Source organism: Chroicocephalus ridibundus, chromosome 6, assembly GCF_963924245.1.
Source record: "Chroicocephalus ridibundus chromosome 6, bChrRid1.1, whole genome shotgun sequence".
In the NCBI taxonomy this organism is placed as follows: domain Eukaryota; kingdom Metazoa; phylum Chordata; class Aves; order Charadriiformes; family Laridae; genus Chroicocephalus; species Chroicocephalus ridibundus.
The window spans coordinates 2,790,317-2,804,157 of record NC_086289.1 but is presented as its reverse complement, the minus strand read 5'-3'; the positions used below and the strand labels follow the sequence as shown (position 1 = coordinate 2,804,157).

The 13,841-nt window shown below is 43.2% G+C and overlaps 1 protein-coding gene across 1 annotated transcript; it reads right to left on the bottom strand.

The window, feature by feature from the left end:
* Positions 1-1,102: 1,102 nt before the first annotated feature.
* CLRN3 (clarin 3) lies at positions 1,103-11,863 on the bottom strand. The gene is made up of 3 exons (XM_063338688.1): positions 11,519-11,863; positions 5,581-5,760; positions 1,103-3,322 (listed from the first exon to the last, which is right to left on the bottom strand). Exons 1-3 carry the CDS (start codon positions 11,745-11,747, stop codon positions 3,048-3,050), a joined length of 684 nt encoding a protein of 227 aa, XP_063194758.1. The 5' UTR covers positions 11,748-11,863; the 3' UTR covers positions 1,103-3,047.
* Positions 11,864-13,841: the final 1,978 nt, after the last annotated feature.

Below are 13,841 nucleotides of genomic sequence, written 5' to 3'. Positions count from 1 at the left end.
ATCCTGTAGCGCTGCATGGGGTTGTTGTGACCCAAGTGCAGGACCCGGCACTTGGCCTTGTTGAACCTCATACCATTGGTCTCAGCCCATCAGTCCAGCCTGTCCAGATCCCTCTGCAGAGCCAACCTACCCTCAAGCAGATCAACACGCCCGCCCAGTTTAGTGTCATCTGCGAACTTACTGAGGATGCATTCGATCCCTTCATCCAGATCATTGATAAAGATATTAAAGAGAACCGGCCCCAGCACCGAGCCCTGGGGGACACCACTTGTGACTGGACACCAACTGGATTTAACTCCATTTACCACCACTCTCTGGGCACGGCCATCCAGCCAGTTTTTTACCCAGCGCAGAGTACACCTGTCCAGGCCATGAGCAGCCAGTTTCTCCAGGAGAATGCTGTGGGAAACAGTGTCAAAAGCTTTGCAAAAATCCAAGTAGATAACATCCACAGCTTTTCCCTCATCCACTAAGTGGGTCACCTTATCATAGAAGGATATTAGGTTTGATAGGCATGACCTGCCCTTCACAAACCCATGCTGACTGGGCCTGATCACCCTGTTCTCCTGCATGTGCCGTGTAATGGCACTGAGGAGGATCTGTTCCATGACCTTCCCAGGCACCGAGGTCAGACTGACTGGCCTGTAGTTCCCCGGATCCTCCTTCCGGCCCTTCTTGTGGATGGGTGTCACATTTGCTAACCTCCAGTCAGCTGGGACCTCTCCGGTTGTCCAGGACTGCTCATAAATGATACCAAGTGGCCCGGCGAGCACCTCCGCCAGCTCTTTCATCTAATATCAGATGAGATATTAGGAAGAAATTCTGTGCTGTGAGGGCGGTGAGCCCCTGGCCCAGGTTGCCCAGAGAAGCTGTGGCTGCCCCATCCCTGGAGGGGAAGGGGGGTTGGAACTAAATGGTCTTTAAGTCCCTTCTAACCCGAACAATCTATGAAAGCGGGAATGTTTGGGTTTTTTTCTGTCACTTCTATGGCAATTAGTACTTCAGTGCAACAGAAATACCCAAGCAATGGTGAGCCACTGCTTTTCAAATCAGGAGCCCCTGCTCCTCCGGTATTTTTCTATTACCACGGCTTTATTTCTCTGCGAGCAAGCGCCTGACACCAGCGTAACTGTATCGTGTGACGGCTGCTGGCCGAGTGCGCCAGCGACAGATGCGCGCTGAAACGGTGTGAAAATTTTTTGCAGCCCCAGCAGAAGCGGGGAAGGCCTGGCTTCGCGCCAGCCCCGCTCGCGGGCGCCCGGGATCTGACGGTTCAACGGCAATGTTTACAGCACGGAAAAGCAGTTCTAGGCATGGTTCTTGTCAGCAGCGGAGAGCAGATAACATCTCTCATCTTGGTGACCTATGCTGCCCCTCCAGTCTCCGAAACCCTCTTTTATTTTATTTCCTCCCCCCACCACCACTCTGCCCTCATCACACTTTTAGTGAGATGCTGCAGCAGGATGGAAAAGCTGTCTGCTTTGATTCCTTTGAAAGAACACTGGGCGCTTTAATCCTGGAACTTTATTTTTTGACATAAATAGGGAGAAGTTGCCTCTTGTGTCTTCTCATGCCCTCTTCAGAAATGCCTTTTTTCTTTTTCCCCCTCCATGAGCATCTCTTACATCACAGGACAGCATATGACAGTGAAAATTGTATTGTAAAGGAAAACAACGTGATAAAAAAAATTGCTCTCGTAGTTGCAGAGGGGAGGAGCGAAGGAGCAGAAGGTGCTGACTGCCGTTTTGCACGGTGCACTTCTCCTGGGGCACGTGCACAAGCGTGATTTTGCACGGTGGCGTCTGTCCCCAGGTCACATCCGTCTGCTCGCTTTCCCTTGGAGGGGGGCGATAGGAAGGGAGCTCCCCACTTCTGTGCAGCTCTGCAGTGGTGTGTCTTTCTGTGCATATTAAATACCAATTAAAATGGGCATAGGGATGGTACTGGCCGTAACCACCTCTAATAAAGCCCGCCACGTGGCATTTGTGTCGGGACAAAGTCTGGCGTAGCGGGTGGGAAAGTGTCGGCCACACCTGCCCAAGGTGCAGCTTTGCCTGTTGCTGTTGATGGTAATCAAGGGTCTATAAATAACCTGGAACAGCATTCGCTAATATTTCTACAAATTAACTGACGAGTGCTGGGCTCCTCTGCTGTCTTGTGTAGGCCATGGCCCTGTCTCCACCCCAGCCATGGATGAAAGCACTGAGCAAAGGAAGCCTGGACGGGGTCAGCGCTCCTGCCGTCGGGAGGGTTGATGTGAAGGTGACTGACCCCAAGCGAGTTTGGCCAAGTGCTCACTCTCCTGTTGGTGGACAGGATCCTGCAAGCCTGCCTGTGATCACCGGGGCAGTGCCATAGGGACCTGCAGGAGAAGATCCCTAAGCAGGGAAGGGTCAGCAGTAAGAACTGCAGGACAAAATGAAGCACTGATATCTTAATGACCATTTCTCATTGTCCCCAGTGTTCCTGGTGTTTGCACTGTTTCTGCCCTTTGAATCCCAAATTACAACCAAAACAATGTCTCTGATCTTCCTGTTTGGACCCAAAGGGTGAAGGAGAAATGCATTCGTAAGTGCTGATGTTGGTACACCCCTGTGGAAAGCCAGGATGGCCACCTTGGCTCTGTCCTGTGGTCCAGAAAATCCAAAAAGTGGGAGTGGGAACCAGCCCCTCTGTGCTGTGTGGGCAAGAGGGCAGCAGTCCTCTTGGAAAGGTGGTGGTATGGAGAGGAGGAACCCTTCTAAGAGTGAGTTTTCACAGTGATCCCTCTGGAGAAGAGCAGAGCCCTAAGGTGCATTAGGTCCATTCCTTCGGGACGGTGCTGGCATTGTGCACTTCAGGCCATATCTACTCGGAGATGTTTCGGCAGCACCTTTACCAATAGAAACTTCTAAGTATTACATTAAGACCTAAGATAAAATCAAATTGCTTTGAAGACAAAAAAGGCTATTTTGTTAATTGAACTATTTACACAGCTTCGATTTGAATGGAAATGATCAGCCATAATTGTCCATATTAAATAGTAATTTTTCTCTTCAGTGGTATCCTTAAAAGAGAATGACATCCTTTGGTGCATTTTCAATGGGTCTTTCCTGTTCTTTCTTCTTAGAATATCTTGCATGGTCATAGAAATATATGATGACGATAGAAGCAATGTTCAGAAAAATGATGAGCAGCATGATCCAATATGAATATCCATAAGTGTGTTCAGATTTGACATATTTCTGCAGAGCAGAAAAACATCCATGGGCCAATTCTATAGACAGGCCGTTTCCTTCTATGTTCACAGGAAAAAGTATCATGGCTATAAGTATGAAGATTCCTAGAAAATATAAATATAAATGTTAGAGGTGAAACTGTAATACTATTTATTAACTACTTGTCAATAGTCTACTTAAATTTGTTAGAATTCACGGACAAAGATTAATCTAGTACCTTCCATTAGTAAAATATGCGGGTGTTTAAGGAATTTTTGTCCCATCTAGTAGTATCTGCCAGCTGTTTCGACACTGGCATATCTTGTCAATGTTTGGACATTGTCATATTTTCTGCTAAATTTAATGGTTTCTCACTGACTATTCTTAGTTAAGGCCATTTACTCTAAAATTTTTTTTCACTGAGTTTAGTGCTGATGAGTAAATATATTTACCCCTTTGGTGATTTGCCTATTACATATGAGCCCAAAGTCATGGGGTGTGTGGTACCACAACTGGATAAAACCCCTGTCTGCGTTCAGGGTTGGCCCAGCTTTGCTCAAGAGCTTAGACTTAGAAACGTCATGTTCTTTCCAACCCAAATTACTCAATGACTCTGCGATGAGCCAAAACGCAATGTCTTAGATCTCTGTCTACTTCCTATAGCTGCCTGAATATGAGTGGAGTTCGGTTACTTTGCCATTTAGCTAAGTAACGCGTTTCCATCTCCACTTTCATAGTGCTGATGGCCGTATAATCTCCGAACATTGGTGAGAATATTTCTATTCCTTCCTTCCACATGCAACACGTTCCTACTGAAACAGGTTCAGGTTTTTGCAGGAGGACACTGGACTTTTGGGACATCTGCTAGGAGAATTCGGAACCTTCAAGATACACTCACACATCAAATGACACATGATTTTTCATAAAAAAATGCCCATGGCAAAATAGACTTCCAGGTCATAGCAATTCCAGGGCTGTAAAAAGTAACCACAATTCTCAGTCAACATGAGGGTTTACTTTCTCACTAATATTTATTTTGGCAAGCCCCTGGTCCTTTCATTTCTGGTCAAAGCTTGCAGATTCTGGCCAGGTAAGGGTGCTGGGTTCAGGAAACGAACAACTTTCTCATGTGGTGAGACAATGATCTGCTTGTCTCAAAAGTGGAATAATTGTCTAATCTAGACTTTTGCTCACTTTTCTTGTTGTGTTTCAAGGCATCCACAGCTGTTTCAGCATCTGTCTTTATACACTATGTTAGACATGGCTGGAGACAAAGGGGTGAGTTTCACACCCCCACCTGTACTTGCTATGATTAAGACGACGTTAAGACTACGTATCTAGATGAATCCCTTTCCACAAAGGTCTGATTTTGGCAAAGGCCGTTCATGGTACATGGCTCGAGGGAGAGCAAGCTCCCGCTCCACCAGCAGAGCACCTTCAGCCATGAAGAGCTTTTGAAGGACAAAACACCCATGCTGAAGTACTCTGTAATCAGATGTCTTTAAAGAAATTTTTCTGCGCGCAAACCTAGTGTTAGAGGGAGGTGTAATCCTCTTGAGACAAATTGAGTGTGAGAGCTGAAGTCATTACCATAGCAAGATGAAGAGGGTAGGAAGGTGCATGAGGAGCAGCCAGGCTCCTAACGAGGGGTTACACCTCCAGGGAGCTGTTTGACTGAGTTCACATGTCTAACAACTCAGCATTTCTACCTCTTTTTTTTTTTTTTTTTTTATCCTTAGGGAATGTTAAAACTTACTTTGATAAGTTAAAGTGTCTTTTTGAGAAGGAAATACATTTTTCTATGACTCAGTCCCTCTAACTGCCGCCTGCCCGCCATGTTAATGCTATTGTGGATGTTTTCAATTCAATGCATTTTTCAGAAATGAAGCTAGAGTCCACCCTGTAGATTAGACCTTAGAGGCCTAATTTGGTATGGAGGTAACCCAGCAACAAATATGCTACAAATACTATAAAAGAGTGACACAAGGTCTTAAAGAGGTCACAAATTGCACCGTAGTCACATCCAGTGCATACGATTCTGTTAAATTTTTGCTCTGTATTTGCCAGTGAACTCTGTTCTCAATGTGCATCGCGCATGAAATGATGCTACACCTATTGGGCCTTTTCCATTTCCATTTTTACTGCCAGTGCATCCAGACTCCTACTGACCGATGGTGCCACTTCGAGTAAATAATACTGTTTTACTGGTACTTAAAAGATAGTTTTCAGGTATTCCAGAAGACACTGTTAAAAACCAAAATCAGAATACCTTTCCAAGTGTTTCCTTTTATAGATATATTTTTCTTATTCTTGGGATTGATGAGGATACTGTATTCAACCATATGGTGGGCAGAAAGTGGTCGGCACGGGACGCGTTACTCACCACATAGGGAATTCCAGGTATAGACTCCGATGGGTCCCAAAAATGTCTGGTAGGGATTACTGACAGCATTAGTGCAGGTAAATCCAGAACTCAGAAGGGAAACCAGTAAACCGAGAACCAAAATCACGATAATTGCAGTGATGGTGCTTTTCGCCTTGGTGTTGCTCAGGTTAGCTGCAACTGAAATACAGCATTGATGATCAGCGCAGTCCAGCGGGCTCGACGACCTCATCACTTACTGACAGGGTTGTAATTAAAAGCTAATAACCAGAGATTTTGCTGAATGTGACTCCAGATCCAAACTGGGATGAAGGAACATTAGCCTGAAATAAGCGCCTGTCTGCTAATCATGCAGGAACACAAACTTTCCAGGCATTGGGTTGGGTAGTAAACTTATTTCTTGATAACTCTGTAAGTATTTCCTCTTTACAAGGCCAGACAGAAATTTGATGCCTAAATCAGATCAGAAAACTAGGTGTTTCTCTGCCCATTGCTCCTGAGATATCTGCCAGTTTCTACACTTGCCCAATTTAAAACTTGGCTCCAATTGTAGATTATTTCTTTTTAATAGAGCAGCAGTCCCCCTCCTACAAAATAAAACTGACAAGGGGAACAGCTTCTAAAAGTCCAGTAAAAGCATTAGCCTGGAAGGGATAGGTGCATTTGTAGGACAAACGTAACTGAACATGGTCATTCCCAGACAGACGAGGCATGGTTGGCCACCGGGCTGGTGTTCATACCTTGACTAGATTTGTCTCTTGCCGCGTCCTGCAGAAAAAAAATCGGAGACAGTACTTGCTCTCCTCTTTTAAAAGAAAGGAGAAACTCCTGCTTTGTTTTCATTGGGCGGACTGGACACATGGGATGCTCTGGCTCCCAAGGGCCTGTGCCTCATGCTCACAGCTGGTGGCCCTGGGCTCGGCAAGGGGAGAACGTGGACTCCCAGCTGCCGGCTCAGCCCTGCCCTGGGGCTCCTGTGCTCAAGGTCTCCACTCCTGAAGCCACGTGTCAAGGAGTCTTAACATGGAGCATCTTGGCACCTCTCCTTTTTGCTCAGTCTTATTAGAGTTTGTACTGTAGATTGTCGCCTGGTGTAGCTTCTGTGGGTACCACACCCACACGGCTGGCCATGTGTACTTGGCACGTGTAGTCACCCCCTCCAGGACTGTAGGAGGTTTCGCCTAAATCCTTCTAGTCATTTGATATGTTGCTGATAATAAGAGACGCAAATGCTAAAGCAAGATACTCAGAGCGTGATTCCAGTATAGCTGCCTGGAAATATTTTCTTTTCCGTCTTTCAATTTAAAGATTGGAAAGGCAACTATACCGTGCCTGTGGCTGCCTTAGCCTATAACAACTAAGGCAACAACGTTTTCAAGCTCTGTTCAAATGGGTGTTGTGGTAGACAGCCATCTGCAGGAAAACTTCCTTTCTAGGGTACTTTTAATAGAAAGCCATTACGGCAGAGTATTCAGTGCATAAATTAGAGAAATTATAGCAGTAAAAAGATCAACAAAAAATAGTACAAACCCCATAAGAAGAAAACAAAGACTCATAACAATACAAAGAGCTACGGGAAATAAATTAAAAGGAGAGCTTGTCTCTCGATTTATCTAATATTCCCGGCAGAAGTTAATTTCTGTTGGAGGAAATGGTAGGTAAGGATGCAAATTTAAGCAATTCTAAAAGAATAGGAAAGACGGGTGTTCAGAAAACATCCCTCAGTAAATAGAGGTGAGCACGGCACCGGCTGCACCGTGCCCTCGTGCTGAGGCGGCGTTACTGCTTGGGCATTGCTTAGTTCGGGAAATAAGTTTGGAGCCAAATCAGACAGGTTTGGCAGCCTCATCTAATTTTGTCACCCAGAACATCTCCAGAATTGACTGGCTACAGCCATTGCACCCCTTAATTGATCGTGTTCATCTCTGACGTTGAGTCGCAGTTTAGGGGATGTAATTTTGTTGTAATCACGCCTGTGACAGCGTAAGACTCAAGGTTGTAAATAGAATGCTGTTTTCATAGTGGCAGATATTTTTTTCTAAATAAAGCAGTCTGTGCAAACTGAAGGAACCTACAGTCACTGATCTACTTGAACGGGATCGATAGTAACCCACAGCTGGATAACCTTGGCATCAGCGTAAAACAGCTTAATGCCCAACTGAAAGGAGAGGGTTTTGCCTTTGCCGGATCTCTCCTAAATTTTCTGTATCTTCATTTTTTTTTTTTTTCACCTTTAACTCTCATATGGTTGGATAGAATTTCCTGAATTTTTACTAACCTGAACGTGAATGACGTTTTAGCTGAGAGGCCTGAGGTCTTTTCTAAGCTTGCTTATCTGACAGCTTTTATGAGGTCTATGATCACTCATGGCACATAACTAACTGTTCATTAACAAAAAAAAAAAAAACCAAAACCAAAAACAAACCAAAAAAAAAAAAAAACAAAAAACAAACCACAAAGTAGAATTCAACCTATCTTTCCACTTTTCAGGAGATCCCATAGCACAGCTGGAACCTGATGATACCATTAATGAAGTTCCAGCAATTTTCAAGCATTTGTTATGTATTTAAGAGTCGGAAAGTTAATAGATTCCTCTCTGTTATGGCAAATTTCAAAGAATTCCTCGTGTGCTGTTGGCCTCGCTGGTTCCAGTAGTTGGATAAATCCTGGTTTTACGGGACTTCATGGGAGTTCCTCTTCCGGCACCTTGCTCACAATTTTTACATGTCTGACTTAGAAACAAGCAAAACTGGAAACCAGCTCTGGTGCAGACTGTTATATTCATAGGTGGTTCCTTTCTAAGACAAATCATTAAAACAGCTAACGAAGACTCTACGGACTTGAGTTATTAAATAACTCTTACATTCTGCCAGACCATTCTGCTCGTCCCCAGGGCCTCTGAAGTAGCTGTATTGATTTATCGCTCTATTAAGGTCGTTCATGGCAGTCTGTTAAAGAGGCAACCGCGACCAGGCAGTTCATGCACTGTACACTTGCAGAAACCATATTCTTTTGCTTGTCTTTTATTTTTATGCCCGGAAATTTCCTTTAATGTTGTGGTTTTCAAAATAATAAGCTATGGGCTTTGGACAGGCTGTTGAGCATCTACTTTTCTACGGCCACTAATAAAAGCCCATGTGGGCTATTGCTAACAAGTACTCTGCACCCCCGAGCTCCAAGCTATTGTCTTTGATTGACTCTTTCACGATTTCCATTCTCCTCGTCTGGCACCCAAATATGACAATGCCATTTGAGAAACGCACTCAGGGTGTGCAGCAGAGACCCCCAGCCAGGCCGTACTTGCTGAGCGACAGACCAAGCTGTGATTTAAAAGGATGCTTATAACTCTTCTTACTGGTGTCTAAAATGTGAGAGCGGAGAAAGCACAGCACTTCGTTTCTCCCTAGCGCAGGCAATCCACTTACTGAAGGATATCGTCAAACAAAAGGCATCTACTGTCTTAGGAGGACCCAATTATTTGAATTTAAAAATAGTATGTATGCAAATCTGTGAAGTATCTCTTCTATTTCAAGAATGTACAGAATTAATATAAAAAGTGACAATCCTGCCTCCATAGAGCCTAAGAATTAATTTAAAATCAGTTCCTTTCATCTAGGATATGTGCCCAACTGAACTGGTGAGGGGTGTGGGCAAATCCATATTTAGACTATTGATAAAGCACGACTTTCTTTCAGCAGCTGTTGAAGGCAACTAGCAACTCCTGAAGATCCCTCGTTTTGTTCATCCCCAAATGGCTTAAATTTGAGAATTTAGACGATATTTTGTAAATGGTAAGCTCAAAACCCTAAATCTGCTGGGGGGAAAATGCCACCACCAGCAAAATGCATGCAGACCATGCAAAGAATGGAAACCCTTTACCGATGCAAGTGTTCTGGGAGTGCTTGTCATTAATTGTAATTAAAATCTATACATCGGTAGCGCCCAGGCGCTGGGATTGGGTTGTGTTAGCTGCTGTGCAGACAAAGGCAAGACACATGCCCCGAATTCCTGCCAGATTGCATCCTTGCCCTGCAACCAGCTCTCCGCGGGTGGACTCCTGGTTTCACGCGGAGCCCGATTAAAATCAGCAAGTCGGCCCGCGTGGGGCTTGAGCCAACTGGCGTGGGGAGATACAATCGTCTATAAACTATTTTTATAAGTGCGTATTTACTCTTCTAAAAATTACTTTGATTATTCTGATATGACTGTAAATAAACTGCTTTGAATGACTTGTGATTTTGTATTTATTGTGGAATGATCTCAATATATCCTGTATGCTCTGCTAGGAACACTGCTGTGTTCGGCTTTTTCGTGCCAATATAATTGTTATAATACGAAGTGGCTTGTGTGATAGAGCTTTGGCACTGGGGTAATTTGGGTGCCTGTTCGTTCGGATACAATTTCTGTACTAAATTCAGGTGGGAAAGAGCTCGGAGATGGGAACCACCTGGACGCTCAGGTCTGCTGTGCTCTACCTTGGTGGCTTCTGTGTGATGGGACATCTTAAAACAGCCTGCCAGAAAAGGAAAATAATTTTGACCTACTCCTACTCTTCCAAATTGTCATTAGTTTTCTTTTGACTGACTTTTTTCACTTTCACACGTGTATATCTGCATCTTTGAACTCGGTGAGACAGCAATATACATAAAATCAGTGCAAATCCTTGACCCTCGCAGCAGCTTTCAGGCTTATCTACCTTTGGCCTTTTTGAATGATTTTCTTAACTTTACGCAAAAGTAGCTCTGCTGATGTGAAGAAAATCTTTGCGGAACTGCAAGAAAACAGTATTGAGTCTGTGGTTCATACTTGGTATGCACAGTTTCTTGTCTCTGTTTTGCTTTTTCTCACGTTTTGCTTCTCATACCAGGATTTTTCATTCTTGTCTTAACTTTCTCCAAGGTTGCTCTAGGTAAAAGCCCTTCTGCTCTTCCCCTTATTTTTTAACTTTGTTTTATTCTCATCTAGCATCTCTCGTCCCTTATCTCTCATTTTTTCTCTCTTCCTTAATTATTTAACCATTTTTTTCTCTTTTTATCTTCTGCAGTAATTCTGCCATTGAGGATAAAGACCAAGAACTGCGGATGCACAAAAAGTAAGATCTCTTGTATACATCTGTTGGGTATCAACATAAAATACAGTTCAATTTGAATCTACTGGATGTTTGCTCAAATTTTATTCCAATAACCTTGTTTCCAAAGATCATCTCAGAGTTTTTTTTGGGAAGCCATGATGACGAGGAGTCACCTGAAAATTGCACCTTGGGTGGGGGAAGAAGGGCCTTATAAAAGATGACAAACTATGTTGTAATCGATACTTCAAGGTCTAGCATAAAAAAACCCAAAACACATGAGCAAGCATAAGATTTGAAAATACTAACCAAATGGTTAAGTTTGATAACAGCGCTTAAAAATGGAATGGTGTGCTTTTAAAGGAAGAAATAAAAGGGATACTGTCATTAACGTGCAGATCCAGCACAGGTATAAACACCATATATATCTAAATTATTGATTTCAGTGTTTGGTTCTTTTCCCTTCAGCAGCCTCGTAAAACCTTCTTCTATAAAAACGATGCTAATTTGACAGGAGGTGGCAAAATGTTTTAAATCAATTCATTTAACAAAACAAAATTTAAAAAAAAATCCCGGAAGATGAATTAGGTTCGTAATCCTTTGACAAAATGGTAACGGAATGTTGCTTTTCTGTTCCTCGCTGAAAGCTTCTGAAAATTAAAATCTATTTTACATACAGTTCCTATTCTGTATTTTTTCCTTGTTTCCAAGGCACAGGCCCAGATCACAGGTAATTAGAAGTTGCTATTGGCAAGAATTGTTCTCACTTATTATCGTCACAGATGAATACACGAACGAGCCGTGGCTCCTTCGTCCATCACCTGCATGAGCAAGAAGATGCCATCCATTTCCAGGCGCAAAACCACTCACCTTGGAAAATCTTTTCTGGAACCAGAAGTCCCGCATCGACAAGCTGTTCGCAGGTGCCGCTGAAAAGTCCGTAGGTGAGACTCACCGTAACGCTGGAGTTTGTCCCAGAAAAGTGAACCTTGCTGCTCACCCAGTGCTGGGTGGCCAGAACAACACAAATGATCACAAAAGAGCAAGCGCAGGTCACAAAAGCGGCTGCAAACATGCCTGTTTTTTTTCTGGACGGCATTTTGTCAGGCAGAGATTTTCCACCGGTTCAGGGTGTTTTCTTCTCTTTGGTCCTGTTTAGCATGAGGTTGTCTCCGCCTTCTCGCTACCCGGGATCCGCTCTCTGTGCAAGCAGAAAGTCACCCTGGTGAACTTTAAGCGAACAGCTGTGGTAATAAAAATGTAAAATAATTGAACTTTGGTCTGGAGAAAAGGTGTTGCCATAGTTACAACCAAACCAGCCTGGCAAAGGCCGGGAGGAATCACCGGCGGATGATTTATGATTGCCTTGCCGACCCGTAGCTCTTCAGATCAGGGCTCTGGAGACATCTCCTACAGCCCGACACCTGCGGGGCCGGGGCTCCCCGCTCGCCTCACCCCGCTCTGCGGGAGGTTTTACTCCTTATCAAAATTTTCTGGCCCATTCTTGCTTTTTTTCTCTTAAAAGGCTGATGACCAGGCCGGAAAGAATTTTTGCTAAATCTCTATCTAATTTGTTACAGCAAAGATTAATAAAATATTCCTTTTCTGTTCAAATGCCCACCTTGCTCTTTGTGAAAAGTCTGGGTTGGTCTCGGGTTTTGGGGGAGTAAGGAGGTTCTACCTACTGTCAATACCTTATTTTCTAAGGAAGAGCTGTAATTCTTAATTAAATTCCATATATTTTCATGCAGTTACTATGCACGTGGCAGGATGAAGTAAAAGGGATTCCATTTGCTTTTATTGCTATTAATTATAATGCCATTATCCCATGTTATACTGAACCCATGCTTCTGGATCATCCGGAGTTTTTTTAATTAACCTTTAGAAAGCAGACTGTTTTAACAGTGCTGCTAAATAAACCTGTTATCTTTCCGAAGCTTGTTTGTACTCTCAAGGCATCGAGAGATTAAAGTTTTATGAATTTGAAACGGCAAAGAATTTCTTGGGGGGAGAAAATACCTGTTCTGTAACACGGTGATATTATACTGTAATTGTTGTAGTGTTACGATTTCTTGATTCAAGACTTTAAAGCCCTAATCACATTTGAAATCAATGTGTTTTATTTCTGGGATGTCCAACTGGTCTTTGGTATGGATACGGTCTCGTGTATTTTTTTTTTTCCAAATTATATGGGACTTTAATGATACTTTTGATGCCATTGCTTTTAAGAATTTATAAATTTTTATTCACAAATAATTTATATATGTATATACATATTCATATATTTTTTTATATATATATATTCATCTATGTACTTAGATAACGCAGCAGAAATCAGTCGGTATACAGTTTAAGCACCAAAGAGCAAAGAGAAGCTTTTCAGCCCTTCTAAAGAAATAAGAAACAAAGAGCCCTGCCTCTCATTTTCTGTCCAGTCCTTCAGTTAAATTTTAACCAGAGCAGTACGGGTAAACTTCATTAGACTGATCCACCCCTACAGGTTTATTATTCCAATAGTTCTGTTCCCTGTTTAGTTGCATGCAAAGAGCGTAGTCCAAGTATTTACAGTCCGAGGATATTTTTTAATAAACCAAGGTAAAAAAGTGGTGCTGCTTGTCCCTTACAAAATATATTTTAAATATACTTGTTTAAGCATGGATATTTGTCTTGGTACTAACTTTGAGGGAATAAACTTTCAGGTGCTGCTCAGTGGTTCTCCTTTGGTGGACTTGGGAGAACTAAATTTAAACGAACTGAGCACCCGCACCTTTAAAAACGCTAAATAACAGCGGCTAAGAGCTGCGGCGGCCGGCCTATGGTTCCTTTCTAAGAAATCTCATTCAATTATATTTAGTTTTCAGTGACTCACCTCGAGTTTCTGCGGCTCAAATCATTGAAACTCTCCTGTGGCTAAGGGAATTGCTCCGGAAACGTGGTTGTAGTTTACCTTTTTCTTCCCCGTCACCCTGAAGTTAATCTATTCTCTGCCCATGGTACGATTCCTGGTGTCTTTTTTTCTCGCAGCTCACTAAAAAAGCATCATATAACTTGTAATGAAAATTGTAGTTTGACATGACACACCTCATCACTTGAGAGAAAAGAGAAGAGATTGGTTTCCCCCAACTCAGAGAAGACGTTGCCTGATCAGCACCTTCCCAGCTCTGCCCCCCCAGCGCCGACTCATCCCTGCACA